The sequence below is a fragment of the Barbus barbus genome, assembly GCF_936440315.1.
Source record: "Barbus barbus genome assembly, chromosome: 9".
NCBI lineage: Eukaryota > Metazoa > Chordata > Actinopteri > Cypriniformes > Cyprinidae > Barbus > Barbus barbus.
The window spans coordinates 15,256,168-15,274,848 of NC_136737.1; the positions used below are offsets into that span (position 1 = coordinate 15,256,168).

The 18,681-nt window shown below is 39.3% G+C and overlaps 1 protein-coding gene across 1 annotated transcript in view; it reads right to left on the reverse strand.

Annotated features, from left to right (window-relative positions):
• LOC306875227 (potassium/sodium hyperpolarization-activated cyclic nucleotide-gated channel 2-like) overlaps positions 1–18,485 on the reverse strand; it is a gene marked incomplete at its 5' end in the record, with an annotated part of 29,290 nt that extends 10,805 nt beyond the window's left edge. Inside the window, 4 exons of the mRNA XM_079425698.1 lie at positions 4,182–4,400; positions 8,344–8,505; positions 13,766–14,189; positions 17,764–18,485. Coding sequence (XP_079281824.1) covers positions 4,182–4,400; positions 8,344–8,505; positions 13,766–14,189; positions 17,764–18,485 — 1,527 coding nt within the window. The remainder of the gene's footprint in view (positions 1–4,181; positions 4,401–8,343; positions 8,506–13,765; positions 14,190–17,763) is intronic.
• Between the last annotated feature and the right edge of the window lie 196 nt (positions 18,486–18,681).

Consider the following 18,681-nt stretch of genomic DNA (forward strand, 5'->3'; position numbering starts at 1 on the left):
AAAACCATAGCAGTGCCTTATCAAATAAAAAGTTTCTTCACAATATGTAAAGAACCGTTATCTTCTCAACTTTTGAATCAAAGAACCCAGAAACCAAGACAATCTAGAACCATCTCAAAATGTTGGCGATAAACCTGGTTCTTAAGTGGCTGTACCTTTGCCAGACCAGTGAAAAGAGGTTGAGAAGAAGAAAAGACATGTACCAGTAGATCTTGTCATGACATTTGCGGCATATTCTTCAACAGATCTGACAAGATGTTCCCAAAAATTGCTCTGTTTTTTCATTCTTGAATGATCTGATTAAATAACAATGAGCCTATTCTGTAGATAGTCGCGAAATGAGACAAATGACATTGTTAATCTTCAAAAACAGAGCTGAAGGTTTAAAATGCCTCATAATAAAGCTTACAATTCCTGTCAGATGCAGACAGGCCCTATATACAGAAGATGTGGCATGTGTGTGTTAGCATGCTCACTGTTACTCATCGTCCCTTTGGCAGTGGGTGGGGAATCATGGGAAGTGCAGTGACTGACTTTAATTAGCTCAGGGTGGAAATCCCTATCATAAACCCATTTCATGAAAACCTTTTGTTTCAGTAATCCAGCCCAAATCATAATCTAATTCAATCTTAATTAATTATGATTGGATAAGGGATTTATACAATCACACACAACCGAAAGAAACAACCAGGGGGTTGCTTTCCACTTTGTATTTCTTTCTGCGTGTAGTAATAGCACAATGCTAACTGCAACAGGCAAATAACTGGGAATAAGACGCATCTGTAATGAGCATACAAAGGAGGTATGTTAGCACTGAAAACATGAATTATTTTAAATACTTAAAGTTTAACATGCAATAGTGGTGCAAATCACTGTATAACATTGACAAAACCGTGATTAAACACTCAAGATCACGAGAAAGTATCATAAACGCCTGTGTTTACTGTGTTTACACCAACATTTAGCCACCTCCAAATAACAGTGCCCACTTGTCTCGTCAAGCTCGACAAACTCTGTAATTTACGCTTTGACCCTTTCGATCAAGGAAGTCTATTTTCACCTCTCTTTGGTTCATTCAATCAGCCTTGAAGTAAGACAAGGTGTTAAGCTGAAACGTGAAGACAATTATTTGGACCTTGTTGCAATCACTGTTTGAGTCTGTACAGGCAAGGTCTGTGTATTAGCACTGAAAACACTTCAGGAAAGTTTTTAATTGCACCAGGTCTCAGACTGAGTCTATAGCTCAGGAAACTGTGGTCTGTTTATACTCAGTTACTCAGCTTCTTTTCTTCCCTCTTGAACTTCCAGTGACTCAGCTTCCCTGGGCTATCAGTCTGGATAGAAGAATAAATGAAGGAAGCAAGAATGAAAGGTAGGCTGAAAAGTAGAAAGCTATGTGGCTTTCTACTTTTGGCTTTCTAAAAAAACAGTAAAATAAGATACACATCTGGTAATCTACACTAAACCTCTGGACAGGTAGATGATCAGATTAGCCTGTGTAAGCTTCCTAACAGAAGTCATCAAAGAAGTGATGCAATGTTGCGTAATATAGTTGACATAATCAACTTTGTCCTTCCAATATGGCTGAATTGACACATACCGGTATCAAAATCCTTTCAGGGACAGTTGAACTGAATTTTTTTTTCTTCCATAGCTCACTCACTGCTGTTTGCATGCAATGTACAATGTACAGAATTGCTTCTAACCCAAGCTAGCTTGCAAATCGCACAGCTCCAGTAAGCACGTGGAAACAAGCTATTAATTGTGAACTGAATGTTAGCGCACATGCTAACTGGATGAAATCCACATTTTCAGGCAGTTCACAGTTTGTTTTTTTTAAGAGGACAGGCAGTTTATCTTCTGTCCATGACATACAGGGGTGATATATTTCCCATGACCATCTGCCAAAGCATCAAGGTCACCGTAGTCACCAAGGAGGAGGGATGAAAGCCTAAGTGTGCATGTGCACCGTATATCAAGCTTTCGTTCCATATAGACATTGAGTCCGTCAGCAGATACACTTATACCATAGATATCCAATGGCAGCTAGGATTATGGTGGTTTACCGTTGGGTAATAACGTGATGCGTGACCCCTACAACCCTGTATTCCACAACCTTACACAAAGATAAGAACCACTTACAACGGTAAAGTTGTAATTCTTCTGTATATTATTGCCAAAAAGACTAAGAACTGTAGTATATTATTCAAGTGGTTTCCATACATGATGCTATCAACAGTCAATATGTTTTCTTGTGTACAGTTCATGTTGTAAACAACGCTGTGATCAATATTCTAACATACTGATCTAAGCAGAGACCGCGGTGTGTAATGGTCGATTGATACAGCTTGATCTGTACATCTCAGCAGGCCTGTACGTACAACCACAATTCCCTGTAGTGCGGTAATGTCGAGAGTTGACAGAAACGGATCTGAGACTTGTGTTATTCTACTCCATGCAAGCATTTGTTAGAGGCTGGACCTAAACAGGTGTTTGAAAGTCAATGTTATGCTTGTTACATAATGGCTAATGTCCCGTTCATCTGTCGTTGTCTGGCAATCCATTGGTTTCTACATAGCACGGGAGATGGACATGTGATGGGACTATGGGGGATCTACACAGGGACATTGTGCTGTTTGTTCATCAGGTTGCAAAGGCGTGAGAAATGTTTTTGTCTGTAAAAGAATTCTCTACTACACTCAAAAACTTTCTTTCCTTTACTTTTTGTAATGGCTTTTCTGTGTGCATACATTCCTGCTATTCTAGACATGCAAACACTTGTGACCATCACAACAACCCACTTCTTCCTCTCCACCAGTGAGATCCCCTTGATCTAAAATGTGCTCAAAAATCATCAACATTTTAATGTGTAGTTTGGCACAAAGGAACATCTTACATGTTTATTTTAGATCATGAGGGTAAAACCAGCCTCTTATGGGCCCTTTATCTCATGCAAAGAATGGCTTTTGTTGGTATCTTTAGCATGTTCTTCTCCCCTGCTGTCATAAAGGCTCTTTTATCTGAGGGCAAGCAGCTCGGTTGCTAGTGATTAATGAAGAGGAAAGTCTGCCGCCTGAGGCGAGATTTGATGAACTCCACCGAAAGTCCCTTTGGGATTCTCCGCATTACATCATTCCTTCGAACGTTTTAGTACCTTTAAAATGTGCTTTATATATGAAACAACTACTTCCCATCCCAGCTTTGATGTGCAGAAACAACTATAAGTAAGCCATTTGTAGGTGGACTTTCCAAAGTTTGTAAACTTTTTGGTTCAACCAAAGGCCGGAGCGAATTTTGAGCAAACAAAGGGAAAAAAGAGTGCCAGAAAGAGTGGTAGGACTGATTGAGATCTGTTTCAGAAGTCTTCACACTACTCAAGGAGACCCATTCCAATTCTAATCAAACACCCCTGAACCAGTCAATCCAGGTCTTTGGGATTGCTTGAAAATCACAGGCAGGGGTGTTGAAGCAGGTTGGAAATAAACTTTGCAAGACAGTAGGTCTTCAGGAGCATGGTGAAAGATCTCTGGTCTATTTGAAACTGAATTTGATTGCTGATAAACTTTAAGATATGCTTAACTCAGTTCTGTCCATCTAACTGCTGTACCCCATTTCCTGTAGAATAAACTTCTGACCCTTTTATCTGACTTGTCTATGTCACTGTCAGATGTAAGAACATGCATGCCTTTTTACTCAGGTGGGTATCAAATTTCTTTGAAACAGGGTATCCCAAAACATTATTTTATTTTAAAGCACATGGCAATAACAAAAAGATTATCTATTTTTAGGAAAAAGGAGGTTCCAGAAAGGATCTGCTCGATGGAAACAGAACATAGTTAAGAAGTTTGTGACCAAATTGTTTGTGACGATAAGACATGGGTTGCAGGCTAGAGTTGCAGGTGTAAACAAGCACCAGATGCCGTGATTAGGAATCAAAGAAAACCGAATTAAAGCAGTGGGAGGGACTGACAACTGATCAGATGAGAGGGAGACCAGATTGCAGAGAATACCCAGAATCCTCAGGCGAAGGGATAGTTGGCCTGAGCAGTTTCATCCTCTCAAACAGACGATAGGTACCGACTTTGATCTGGCAAGATCAAACAAACGGTGACACATAAGAAGGTCATCTGCAGGTGTTTCAGTGTGTGTGTGTGTGTGTGTGTTTGGAGCATAGTACCCACCTTCTCCTGGTACTGGCGCCGTGAAGAGTCCAGCGACTGTATGAGGGCGGTGGCATGGCCAATGAACATAGCGTAGCAGGTGGCTCCCACGATCATACTCAGCATGGTCAACCAGATATCAGACATACTCTCAGGGGCCTGGCGTCCGTACCCAATACACAGCATATGGCTCATGGCCTTGAACAGGGCAAAGGAGTACAGCTCGCTCCAGGAGTCGTTCTGCAAATTGGGATGTGAGAAAGTGATGAAACAGAAAAAGAAAGAGAGACTTTGATTACTTCATCTGTACTAGATACACTCTGGATGTTAATACTCAAGTCAAAATAATGGCTCAGGAGGGGTATACCTCTACAAATCCCCATCAAAGGCATCTTGCCAAGTAGTTTAAATAGCTACGTGCACCATGGACATGTGATATTATTCCATCACTCTGACTGAGATTTAATGGGACCGCGCTGTTTATTGTTCAGTCGGGCTCTTGTTATAATGTCTTTGCTCCCCTTGCAAGTATCTGCATAAGACTTCAGCTGCTATGCTAAGGTACCTCGTCTCTTCATAACTGACTGATCTTTCAGGATTGACCTGATGGGTCCCTGTGAAATGTGGTTACCCTGATTTGCATTCATTTCGACCAGGGTTTAGACAAGACTATGAAAATCCTAAATCAAAGTCAAGGAGGCCACGGATGACTTTGAATGATTAAGCGGGGGAAGAGTTGGAGGTGAAAATGGAAAACGAAGGTGATGGGTAATCAGTGGAATTACTTTGTCTAGATGAGTTGAGAAGTGGCTTACTAGGGTTGGGGTGGAGGAAACCTCTGTTGAGGCCAGGACGCACCTGGCTGCTATCACCAACTGGCAGGTTGGGTGTAAAGACCGGCTACAGTGCACATGGAGTGCAAGTGTCATGGAGATATAAGAAATATGAATTTGTTCCCAGACTCAACTACACAGTCCTGAGGCTAAAGAAAAATGTGTTGCTGCAACCCCAACAATCCTGTCAAGTGCAGATGCAAACAAGACAGAGAAGACATCGTCTGGAGTCTAACCCTTTGTTTGAGTAACTGCAAGGTTTGGCAGTGTAGAAAGGATGCAGTGTGGGCAGTATGTCAGGGAGATTTGTTTGCTTGGTTCATGTCTGCTTTCCATCTTCTTTATATGTCTGCCTTCCAAGGCTTCCAGGCATACCCTGAGCAACAATTTTCTTCTGGGTTAACTGGAACATCTTGGTATGCACAGAGACAAGCAATTAAACATCGAATGAACACAAACTGCTTAAATTCTACATTATATATATTTGAACCCTCCCGTGGCCTAATGGTTAGAGAGTCGGACTTGTAATCCAAAGGTTGCGGGTTCGAGTCTCCGGCTGGCAGGAATTGTAGGTGGGGGGAGTGAATGTCCAGCGCTCTCTCCACCCTCAATACCACGACTGAGGTGCCCTTGAGCAAGGCACCGAACCCCCAACTGCTCCCCGGGCGCTGCAGCATAACATGGCTGCCCACTGCTCCGGGTGTATGTTCACGGTGTGTGTGTGTGTTCACTGCTGTGTGTGTGCACGTTGGATGGGTTAAATGCAGAGCACAAATTCCCAGTATGGGTCACCATACTTGGCTGAATGTCACTTCACTTCACTTCTTCACTTCAAATGGATCGGTCACACCTTCCACTACAAGACTGATTTATCTGGGGGGTTTTTTATTGCTACGTGAACATCAACATACTGTAAACACAAAGAGTCACTTGGCAGTGTCATACTTCTCAGAGAGGAGTATGCAAATTAATGCAATGAAAGATATTGTATAGCCTCAAAACAGTCAACACCCCAACACGTGCTCTACATTCTGTGGATAAACGGGCATTCACAAATTATTTCCTTTTCCCTGCATTTATGGAGGAAAAAATAGGAAATGTTTAATGTTGCATAATCTGTTTTACCAGACATGCATTGTAGCACTGCTAGCATGATTTGGAATGAGCTAAATGAAAGATTAGCACACATTACGCCGGTTTCACACTGCAAGCGTAAGCAGGGCGTAAGCAGCGCGTATTTTTTCCGGCGCCCATGTAGAGTATATCTGGTTGAGCAATTGTTTTGGTTTTTGGTTATATTTGTCTAACCGTGGCGCACATTTAACCTAGTGTTACTCGCCCCCACTGGCACTGAGATGACAAGCCTTTGCTGCGGGGGCTTTATTTCTTTGAGATGTATGAGCATAGAATTGTGTCGAGTCTACATTCAGCTGAGGGAAACATGACTGAATTGTGCTAATTAGCGCTAATTAGCTGCAATGCAAAGGTTTCCTTTGGCATTGCTTATCTAGTATTTCTATGTGTAAGAGTAAAGATTTGTATATGGTGGAAGATACAAAACACTTGTAGGAAAATGAATGGGAGAAATCATAGTGCTAAATATGGCAGTTGTATGAATTTAAGTCCTGTCAGTTTAAAGAGCCATTTACTATATAACAGCTATACTTTACTGCCTCCACAGTAAATGCCTTCGTGGACATTACCAAGATGGTTACCAATGAACTGACCTGCACTAAAAGGGCTTTGGTAAGACTCCTTCACTGTGAATGTGTAGATGAAAACAGGCCATGTTGAGTCCATCTGTATGTCTGTGCAGTCTGGGGGATGCTTATCTGAACTATGAGTGGCTCCTCAAGCTTGCAGAGCTCATAAGCAAGACTCTTGAAAAACACACGTGAGCATGTACTTGTGAATCACATGTGCTTTATAACTGTGCATGGATGGATTTGACGATGCTAGGTCATGGATCACAGGGCACAGCTGGATCAAAAGGGATCAAAGGGTGTATTTCAGTGCATTGATCTATCAGAGGCGGGAAACACAGTGGCAGATGAAATGCGGCTGAACCATCTGTAACTCATTTATGTTAAGTCAAAATGGAATTTTAATTTGAAGTGAGCGTGATATTGATGAGTCTCAGATGATATTAATAATCACTATTTAAGACTTAAGATTTTTTTAGGGTCTTACCCTATCTGCAAACAGGAAGGAGGCATGTACGTGAAAGTTTGTTTTGGATTGGAACATCATCAGACTTTTTTCAGTATGCTGAATTATAATGCCCATTAATTTTTTATTGTATTCTAACAAATGAAGGAAGGTTTGTAAATTACCTAGTGTTTATAGCACCTCTGCTGAAGCTTAACAACATCTCGGTGAGTGTGACTCACAGGCTTCATTACCACACAAAGACAGGCCTGTTGAGAGACCAAGCGGACACTTGAAATAATGAGACAGATCGTTTAACGCTGCGTCTTTCATTTCAAGCAATCTGCCTTTTGAAAGCTGCTGACCTTGATTGCTAAACATTGGCAGCGACTAGAATGACTGCACTCAAAAACTACTGTTGTAACAAAAGCCAATGAAAAACCTGTCCCCATGTCACATGATCTCTTACAAGTGACAGCATATAAAGAGTGTATATTAATATATAAAGGACAAACAGTAATGGAAAAACCTAAATAATCAGCATTTATCAGAGTTTAGTCTCAAGAGTTTTCCATTGGTAAATTCAGTTAGTTGACGACAGTTCACAGGCTGTTGCCAGTGGTTTATATCAAGTTTTAAAACAAGCCAGCCCTTTGGTTGTCAAGTGTGGCGTTCAGCCAACATGTGAATTCCCAGATAACACAAGTATAAATTATACTCTCAGTTAAGCTCACGGTCACTTACTGTATACATCAGTGTAGCAAATGTCCAAACAGTGTCTTATCTTCAGACTAGACTAAACAGCAGGGGGATCTTCTAGAACAGATGGATGATGGTGAGAAATAAGGGAGGGGTGACTCAAAGTGCCTGGCTGACTTGGGAAAGTGAGAAGAGCAGGTGATGGAACCGGCTCCCCAATGTGCCCATGTGATTAACACTGTCAAACACCGATGACATCAGTGGAAGCTTTGGCTTTGTGATTTGCTTATTGTGTGGAATTGTTCAAGCATAATTGGACTCAGAGTGACCTTCTACAGAGCCATTTGCTGAGTCCAAATTCAGTTCCTGGACTCAGCAAATGGCTCGTTCCTATTTTTGTGAGTAACTGTAGATAATGGTACTTAAAACTTTGTGCTACAAAACTTAAACTTGCTATTTGGGAGAGCTTTTGGGACCAAGGCAAGTTGGAAGGCAAGACTTACCACCATCTTGTTAAGAGACACCCAACAGTCTGAGGGGAAGTCCTGCAACATAGGCACCAAGAACTGCAGACAGCCATCCCAGTGGCACAAAAGCAGCATCATGCCAATCAGATTGAAGATGCGCATCACCGCACTGGCCAGGTCATAGGTCATGTGAAATATCTGTCAGTCAAGATAAGAGAAGCATTATATTTAACAGAAAAGAAGGGCTTTCTAGGACAATCCGGATCAAATTACTAGGGCTCTGAAACAGAGACACAGGTAATCCATCTTCGCATATTTAATTTTTGGAGGGATTCCCTTGACAAGGTACTGTTTCAAAACCCCTCTGACCTGAAGATTATTTGTGACCTCTAGATTTGTGAATACGAGCACACATATTGCATTAAGACCAGGTTTGCCAAAGCTTTATGCAATGAGTACAGTACATCCTACAAACTTCATCCTGTCAGATTAGATTCAATACAGAACATGTCTGTGAATGATGAAAGTAATGTGCCAAGCTGATACCATGTTCTTCCTGGCGGGACTGGAAGAAAGACTGGAGAGCAGAGAATGTTTCTTGGAGACAGTCGTGTGTGCAGTTTGTTTGTGGTTACAAAGTGGAGAGGACAGCTATTGGAGAGTGATCTGGAGTCAGTCCAGGATAATGCCTTGTGTGGTTGTGCGAGACAGTGTCAACACTTTCTTCCCATACCAGAAACAAGGCTTGTCACACCTGAGAAAATCCAAGTTGCTCCAAATAGCATCTAGGCCAAAATCAGAGATAGAAGACAACAAGCAGAGACACTATCCTGGCTTGTGTTGTAAAGTTCTTGGCTGGCGTGGGTTGTTTTTCTAGCTTGAGAAGCAGCAGCACATGGAACGGGATCTGAGACAATGCAAAACACAAACTGACTGGAGACTAATATTTGAAGAGAAGCATCATGCCTGGAGCTCTTAAATGGTCGGTAGTTAGGGCTGTTTGTTTAGTATATCATTGTTGCTGTGCAGTTCTTGAAAGCCTCTTTGATCAGGGTCACTGGTCTCAAAGCAATGTGGAAGCACTTATGGGTCTCATGGCACCGCCATTTGAACTTGTTGAAATTAATGATTCATAACAAATATAAATACTCTGTTGTCTTCTGGCTTGCATAATTACCGGTGTGAGGGGATTGTTAAACATCAGCAGACAAATGTCCTCATGAAAACACTGGCTTGTGCAATCTTTGCTTGTGTCTGTACAATATGATTGCCAGGTATGGTTTTAAGTAGTTTTTTGGGATTTTCATGGTGTGGTTGGTGGTCTGAAACAAATTAGTTTCTAAAGTAAATGCAGTAATTCAGTAGTTTCCACTGCAGAATTTAATGTATGCACATTATGACAAGTACTTCGGCTGACTGAATTTCTTTCAGGAATTTTATTCGGTGCCTGACTACAAATATCATTTTTTGATTTTTTTTTTTTTTTGTTGTAACCGTAGAAATGCATCAATTAATATATCAATCTAAACATTTTGATTTCTTTGTGTTTTAGTTAGCATACAGTTAGCATAAGCATACAGCTTAGCATTTACAGTGTTTCACTTAATTATAAATTGTCAGTATAGACCGAACATCTAAACATTTTGATTTAGGTTTGTAGTTTCTTTGTGTTATAGCAAGATTGTGATTGCCCTGATAGCTTAGCATAGCATTCACTATTAGCTTGTAATCTTGTAAACTAGCCATTTTGCTAGCTTGTTTTTAATCACATTGCTGTTTGAATGCTAACTAGCCTGATAGCTTAGCATTTTTTAACTAAATTAAAAATGGTCAATCTAAAAAAAAATTATTTGTTTGAATTTTTTTCTTTGTGTTTTTAGCAAGATAATAACTGGCCTAATAGCGAAACATAGCATTCCCCACTTGTTAACCCTTACGAAAATTAACCAAGGTTTTTCTAAAAATAAAACCATAAATAAAAACATGGTTACTATAGTTAAACGATGGTAAACACAAATTAACCATGGTTTTACCATGGTATTTCTAGTAAAACTATGGTTATACAAATGAGCATCAATACGGCAAAAAAAAAAAAAACATGGGGTTACACTTTATTTTAAGGTCCTATTAACAAACCATTAACTATGACTTTTCCCTCAATAAACTATTTTTTTGCTATTATTAATAGTTAGTAAGGTAGTTGTTAAGTTTAGGTATTGAATAGGATAAGGGATGTACAATATGCTAATGCAGAATATGTTGATAATGGGCATGCTAATAAGCAACTGGTTAATAGCAAGAACTGGTCCCTATACTAAAGAGTTACCAACCATGGTTTACTACACTTTTACTATAATAACCATGGTACACATTATGATCATGCTACTGTGGCTAATAAAATGCTTTTCTTCTAGACATGTTTACATGCAGAGCAATATTAGGGTAATGGGCAAAACCTACGTGTGCTGTTGGGGTTTTTCTAGCAGTTTATGCCTTTACCTGATAAAAGAACACAGTTTAAGCATTTACATGACCTACACGTTACCGGGTTAACGTACTGACTTACAAATGGGTTTCACAATTTGGTCATATCTTCAGGAGGTCTAACTCTTGCTTTGTCCCTGCCTGAGCAATCAAGAGCTGTAAGGGGGCCAAACAGTGTGGAGTGAATGTGGCACTGCTGTGCAAGGTTGATTCAGTAATTGAGGGCCATGCCTGGCTCACATTACCACTATGTAATCAGCAGCATTATTGTCCCATTTAGTGGTGAAAAGAACACATAAAACTGAATCATCAGTCGGCTCAACCACAGGCAAACCGTCACATTTCTGTCAATCTGAACAGCTCTATGTAATCATCTGAAATGTTCCCAATTTCGGTCGTTGTTTTAATGGTAATGCACTGAACTGTTTTTACAATTGTGGTCAGTCAGTTGCTGTTATTAATGTTTATGATGGTTAATTACTCCAGGCTATGTTAATTAGTCTGTGCACCTAATTAGTCACCCACAACAAAACACCTAGAAGGCAGCATTGGAAATCAGTGAAAAGCACCACTGATCACATTCTGCCTCTCGCAATTACAAACAAGAAAAGTGACTTCAATAGGTAAATAAACATTTGGGCTATGTTTGGAATAGCATACTAACTAACTAATTAGAATATAGCTGCAGTATATTGTATTTTTACAGTAAGCTAATTTATTGTTTGCACAGAATATTTGGATGACCAACTATATCTGCCAAAATCATTAATATTATAACAAGTCAATGTGCTTGGACTTCTATTTTCAGTGTGACAAATTAACTATACAGTCATGGCTAAAAATCTTGGCACCCTTGGTAAATATAATCAAAGAAGGCTGTGAAAATGAATCTGCATTGTTAATCCTTTTGATCTTTTATTTTAAAAATTCACAAAAATCTAACCTTTAATTGGATAATAAGAATTTAAAATGGGGGGAAATATCATTATGAAATGTTTCTTTCTTCACAATTAACGGCACCCTTTTATTCAATACTTTTTGAAACCTCCATTTGCCAGTTTAACAGCTCTAAATCTTCTCCTATAATGCCTGATGAGGTTAGAGAACACCTGACAAGAGATCAGAGACCATTCCTTCATCCAGAATCACTCCAGATCCTTCAGATTCACAGCTCCATGACGGTGCTTCTTCTCTTCAGTTCACTTCACTCATTTTCTACAGGGTTCAGGTCAGAGGACGGGAATGGCCATAGCAGAAGCTTGGTTTTGTGCTCAGTGACCCATTTTTGTGTTGTTTTTGAGGTTTAAGTTTGGATTATTGTACGGTTGGAAGATCCAAACATCGCCCATTATAAGATTTCTAACAGTCAGTCACTTATTGATTTTTTTTATCTGTTGGTATTTGATAGAATCAGTTACGCCACGTGTCTAAACAAGATGTCCAGGCCCACAACATCAAAAATACAGCAGTATATTTCATTGTACACATGGGGTACTTTTTATCCCTGTGTGCACCAAACCCATCTGAAGTGTTTGCCGCTAAAAAGTTCATTTTTTTGTTTCATCTGACCTTAGAAGCCAGTCTTGAAGTTCCAGTCGTGTCTGATAACTGAATATGCTGGAGTTTGTTTTTGGATGCGCTAGGAGAATTTTTCTTGAAATCCTCCCAAACAACATGTGGTGATGTAGGTGCTGTTTGACCATTTATTTTAAGTTTTTCCTACCCGGAGACTCAAATATTTTCTGCAATTTATCCACTCAAACTCTCCTCCTCACCATGCATTAGGACGATAAAGACATGTCCTCTTCCAGGCAGTTTCGTAACATTTTATGTTGAAATTGGAAATTCTTAATTATTGCCCTGATGGTGGAAATGGGAATTTTCACTGCTCTAGCTCTTTTCTTAAAGCCACTTCTCTAATTTGTGAAGCTCAATTATCTTTTGCTGCACATCAGAAATATATTCTTTGGTTTTTCTCGTTGTGATGGATGATTAAGGGAATTTGGGCTTTGTTTTCCCTCCTATTTATATTTCTGTGAAACAAGAAGCCATCGCTGGATAATTTCATGTTCATAATCACCCTGGAGTGCTCGAAATTGAATATGAATGGGAATATACTTCAGAGATATTTTACTCATAAGAATTTCTATAATTGTGTCCAACGTGTATTTGAGAAAAACATTTATTTCATAATGATACCCCCCCCCCCCCCCATAAATTCTTATTATCCAATAAAAGGTTAGATTTTTGTGAATTATTTAAATAAAAGATCAAAAGGATTAACAATGCAGATTAATTTTCACAGCCGCCTTTGATCATATTTACCAAGGGTGCCGATATTTTTGGCCATGACTGTACATCATATATAAAAAGTCAATTAAAGTCAATGTCTTTAGCACTGCTAGTTACAAGAATGTTCAACATAACATCAGTTGTGATTTTCAGCATATTTCGTGAGTTATTATTTTGACACCTAGTACTCTGATAAAGACAATGTGTGCGAAATATGTTTCGCTGACTTGGCTTGGACCTAGTGGCTTGGATTTATCAACTGTTTTTGAGTTAACAATGTTATTTTCAGTCATCCCACGAATTAAAATGTCTTATATTGCAGAAGTCGGCGAGATAAAGTTAGTAGTATTGAAATGGCAGCCATCTGAGGTGGTGATGGCGCAGTGGATAAGACACATGCCTTTGGTGTGAGAGACCCGGGTTCGAATCCACTGTGAGACACCAATGTGTCCCTGAGCAAGACACTTAACCCCTAGTTGCTCCAGAGGCGTGCGACCTCTGACATATATAGCAATTGTAAGTCGCTTTGGATAAAAGCGTCAGCTAAATGAATAAATGTAAATGTAATCATCAGGCGACCTACTCATTGAAAAATGTGTTTCAGTTTCTTCCCAGCATCACAATTCAGAAAATCCTGTCTGACTTCAACAATGAAGATGATACGCTATGGCCCTCATCTTACCTCTTCCCATTGATGGATGTAACGAATCAGTCTGGATAGTCTAAGAAGTCGCAGTAAACTGAGGATCTTGGTGAAACGCACAATCCGCAACGCTCTGGCCGTCTTGTAAACCTCAGAGTCAATGCCTTTCTCTACGATAAGAAAGATATAATCCACCGGGATGGATGAGACAAAGTCCACCACAAACCATGTCTTCAGGTAAGTCTTCTTGATCTTTTCAGGGTCCAGTATTATCTCAGTATTCTCTTCGTAGACTATGCCTGTGCGGAAGTTCAGTACCAAGTCCATGAGGAAGAACGTGTCGGACACAACGTTGAAGATAATCCAAGGGGTGGTGGTTTCCTCCTTGAAGAAGGTGATGCCTACAGGAATGATAATCAAGTTGCCCACCATAAACATTAGCATTGTGAAATCCCAGTAGAACCTGTGTGGAGAATGAAACGAATGTGAAGGAATAGGTATGTGAATTAATTTACAGGACATATGCTTAAATGCATGCACAAAAATGCCACAGAAATACATCAATTATTTTGTTTTATTTACAGACTACGCTTATATGACACTAACAATAGGCATCAAACAAAATGTGTGCATCACAGTACTCAAGGTAAGTGTGCATGAATTATTTAGCTTATTATTATATTAATATGAGGATTTTTTTGTAACTATTCTAATTTTTGTTGCAATATGTCGGTCTACCATGCTTTTTAAATGTATTTGGTATAAAAGGCACACCCTTATAATAATAAAAAAATGAGATTCAGTCTTCATGCGTTTGTTGAGACAGGGATACTCCCTATAAATAGCCCTAGCCTCAACAAACACGCTGCACACGCACGAGAAGAGAGGCGATATGGGTGTAATAAAACAGCATTCGTTTGATATACTGCCTGTTGGTTGAGATCAATATTGTGAAATATTGTACCAATAAATAATAGTTACCTCAATCTATGCAAGGTCATCACAAGGACGTTGAGAAACAGATACACGGAACAAAGCAGGATGATAGCTTATTTTTGAGATCTTGAGAAAGTGAATTAAGGTTTACATGCACATTAAGATCTAAGAAGCTTCTCTTAAGGTTTATTGATTATATATGGCGACATGACTGCCGAGCTGTCTGTGGTACTGAAAGCAAAACTTCTGAAGCGATCATAACTGAGCTTTCTCAAGCAAACAATGCAGCTGTAGCTGCTGTGCTCTAATAATAATATGAGCTCCATCACATAAAGCGCTCTTCGCATTTAAATGCAGTGCTCAGTTCATCTTCTCTCTGAAAATAATAATAGATTACCGGCCTGCACTGCAATGTGTGACTCTAAATAAATACGAAGACTAGCTTGAACAAATCCATAATGTTTTCTTTTTTTTTCTCCATGCATGCACAGAAAAAAGGTGTATGAATGCACATTAGCACAATGACCAGAGTGTGTAAAAGCATGGATGAGGGATTGCAACCTCATAATGATGCTGATCTTTGGGGGGAAAAAAGGAATCCTTTCTTTTATTAGACAGAGCACTTAGCTTTTATCTAAAATATTTAATTAAACTTTGAACTCTGTATCTTACATAAGAGAATGCTTTCTTATTTCTTTCTTATTCTTATAATAATAATAATTATTATTGACATTATTATGGATCTATTTCAGTAGCAACCTGTGTGTGTACCATCAAGAGAGCAAGCACACTTTTTAGGATTTTTAATGTTTTTATACTTCATATTAATTATTTTAAATATAATTTTTTTGGTATTGTTGTTTAATGTTATGATTGTGGGGTTTTTATTTTAGTTTTTATTAAAATCATTTAATTTAGTAACCTAGTTTTTTATGACACTTATGATAGCCTACTGAACAGTACTTTTTAATTATTATTTTATTGTTTTTATGTATTTGTTGTTTTATTTTATGACTGATACTCTTGTCCTCTCATGATGAATGGCTATTACATAAAATGTTCATGTTTGCATAAAATGAGTTGTTTCCTGTTGAATGCGCTTTGGTGTAGTTATTTTTAGGCCACCCACAAAATTATGGAGAAAAATACTGGTCAAACAATTATGGGCCTGTCTTTAATCAAAAGTGCATTAGCTACTGCTTAAATTGAGGTAACGGTCTTGTATATCAGCCTTTATTGGAAGTGACTTGATATAAAATGAACCTGTTTGTCAGTGTATTTGAGGAACACCCTCTTGGCTCCGTGTCCTGGGAGATGATTAAGCACAGACCACAGAGGAGACTATATGAGTCAAAGTGCTTGCTGGGAGAACAACAAACAAACCATTGAACTATATCATTGAGCTATAGTACTAAACGAGCACTCCACTTTTTAATCACATTTAAAAATCAGTGGTAAAGCTCCAAATAAGTTTTATTCCCACTGTTTTGATAGCATTTCATTCCAGACTTCCATCCTGAGAGACTGTGAGGAGATCATTTCTGAAAATTGAAGTAAGTGTCCTGTCTAAATTTCCCTTTGCAGTTTATCCAGCTTCTGCGCAAAAGGATTTCCATAAATGTTCTGGTAAATTACATACACTTGATGATGTGAAACGGCTTTAGTAAAGCTGCTGCTGGTGTAAGTTGGCCATCAATGATTAATCTCAGTTTACTAAAAATCAAATTAATGTGAGGTCCTAATCCTTATTACAAATTATAATTAGTATTGTGCATTATGTGTGTTTGATATTCAGGCCTATGGGTTGTTCCATGGAAAGGGTGCCTTTTGTTTCCCTCATCAGCATACGTGTGAATAATGACTCAAAGCTAATGCCAACTGGTACTCTGTTGTCGCAGGTGTTTTTGTAAAACATCAAGAATAAAGTTTATTTTTATTAAATTACATTATTTATTTGAATGAAAACTTAACTTATTCTGTATTTTCTGTCTATTTATTTTGTCAACTCTGTTACCCCACCGTCTTTAATTTTAAATGTTTTTTTTTTTTTTTAATTGTCATAATTATATCATAATTATGCGCCACCTTGTTTGTTAATCACTTCATCTTAAAATGTACATTTATCAGCAGGGGACATCTGAAATAGTCAACCCTGCTACTGTTGTTTTGTACAGTAAACATGATTTTTGAACAATAAAAATATAAGCATTATATTCTCCTTTTAATAATTCACATAGTGGTACAACCTAGAGCACAAAGGCTAAACAAACTTTAAAATGCCAACGCTACTTCAAACGTATAATGTAAACTGTTACTTTTTTTTATTTAATGACTAAAAGTACGTGCCTCCTTGTTTGTAAATTACCATGATTTTGCACAGTACAGTTAATTACTGAACACTAGGTATTTGCAAAATGAATAAACATATCAGCATTAAATTCTCTTTCTAATAAACACTTTGTAGTGCAATGACTAAACAAACTACAAAATGTCAACTCTGTTACTTTATTTAATGACAAAGGTATAATAAGTGCATGTCTCCTTGTTGTAAACCACCTAATCATACAATGTTACATTTGTCTTTAGGGGACGATCATAAATAGTCAACCCTGTTACCATGATTTTGTACAGTACGGTTAATGAACTAAACAAACTTTAAAATGTCATCTGTTACTGTTTTAAAGGTATAATGGTATCATAAGTGCCTTCTTGTTTGTTAATTTATCTAAAAATGTTTGTCTTAAATAGTCAACCCTGTTACCATGATTTTGTACAGTTAACAGCTGATTACTGAACACTGAATATTTGTGAATTACTAAAAATAGCATTAATGTATCTTCATAATAAACACCTTGTAAAAGTGTTAAGATCTTGGATAAATGGCTAAACAAATTTTAAAGTGTCAACTCTGTAACTTTTTTTCCAAAAAGTACATTTATTTATTTTGTCTAACAAAATGTTATATATTTTACAATAAAGCAGCTCTTTTTTGTTTTTGGTTGATTGTTTGTTTTTACCAGAAAAGGCACTAATTTGTATTCAAACATGAGCATTTGCAACAAGGTGTTGTTTCTCCACTGGCGTCACTCCATCACGCCTACCTGAAATCACTGTATGGATGAATAATCCAATTGCCAGCGGATTTGACTCGTTCCTGTTCCTTCTCCACTGCCTTTTGACTCCCAAACATACGCAGTGAGAATTTGTTGACCCCGGGCTGTAGCATGGAGCTAAACTGCCTCTGCATGTAAGTTTGATTGTCCCTGGCTTCCGCTTCATCTGCCGTGATCTGGCCATCCTCAGACTTGGGAAAGCTGACAGAATTGCCCGGCTGCTGCTGCTGGTTCGAGCTCGGTCCATGGGCCGGTGGAGCGCTGGTGAAGGAAACTCTGGAGTCCTTCTTCTCAGCCGGAGGAGCAGCGGCGGTCGGGGCAGGAGTGGCCGAGCCGTCCATGCTGGAGGTGCTGGAGTGACATGCAGATGCTGGGAAGCCTCCACCTGTCTGCTTCTCCTGCTTGGAGAGGGCTGAGTACAAGCTCTCGTCTCTTCGGCAGTCTCCGTTGATTACGCATCTCATTCCGGTGCCATCCTCACCGTCAAACCCGCTCCTGTCTCTGGAAACATCTCCGTGGCAGAGGAGCGCGGTGGATTCCGTGCTGCGTCCACAGGAGACGGAGGCGAAGTCCTTGTTGTTGGAGATCCTGCTCACCGCTGCCGTTGCTCCCCCTCCTGGCGTTACATTCTTCATCTTGGAGGAAGAGTCATGGATGTCGCCCCTGCGAGTCTCTTTGTGGTCTTCATCGCCGTCCTCCGCTTCGTCCATGACAGCGTTTCTTTGAGATGAATCTTGACGCAGCCAGATTGCGAAAGCGCAGTTGCCTACAGTCCTGTCCTCCGCGTCCCAATGTCACCAGACAACTACACCAGTCGCGCTGCTGTGGCTGCACTCGTTCACTCCCTTACCTGCGTTAGCCTACTAAACCATTACAAGCTCTGTGTTCAGATAATCAGTGGAGTCA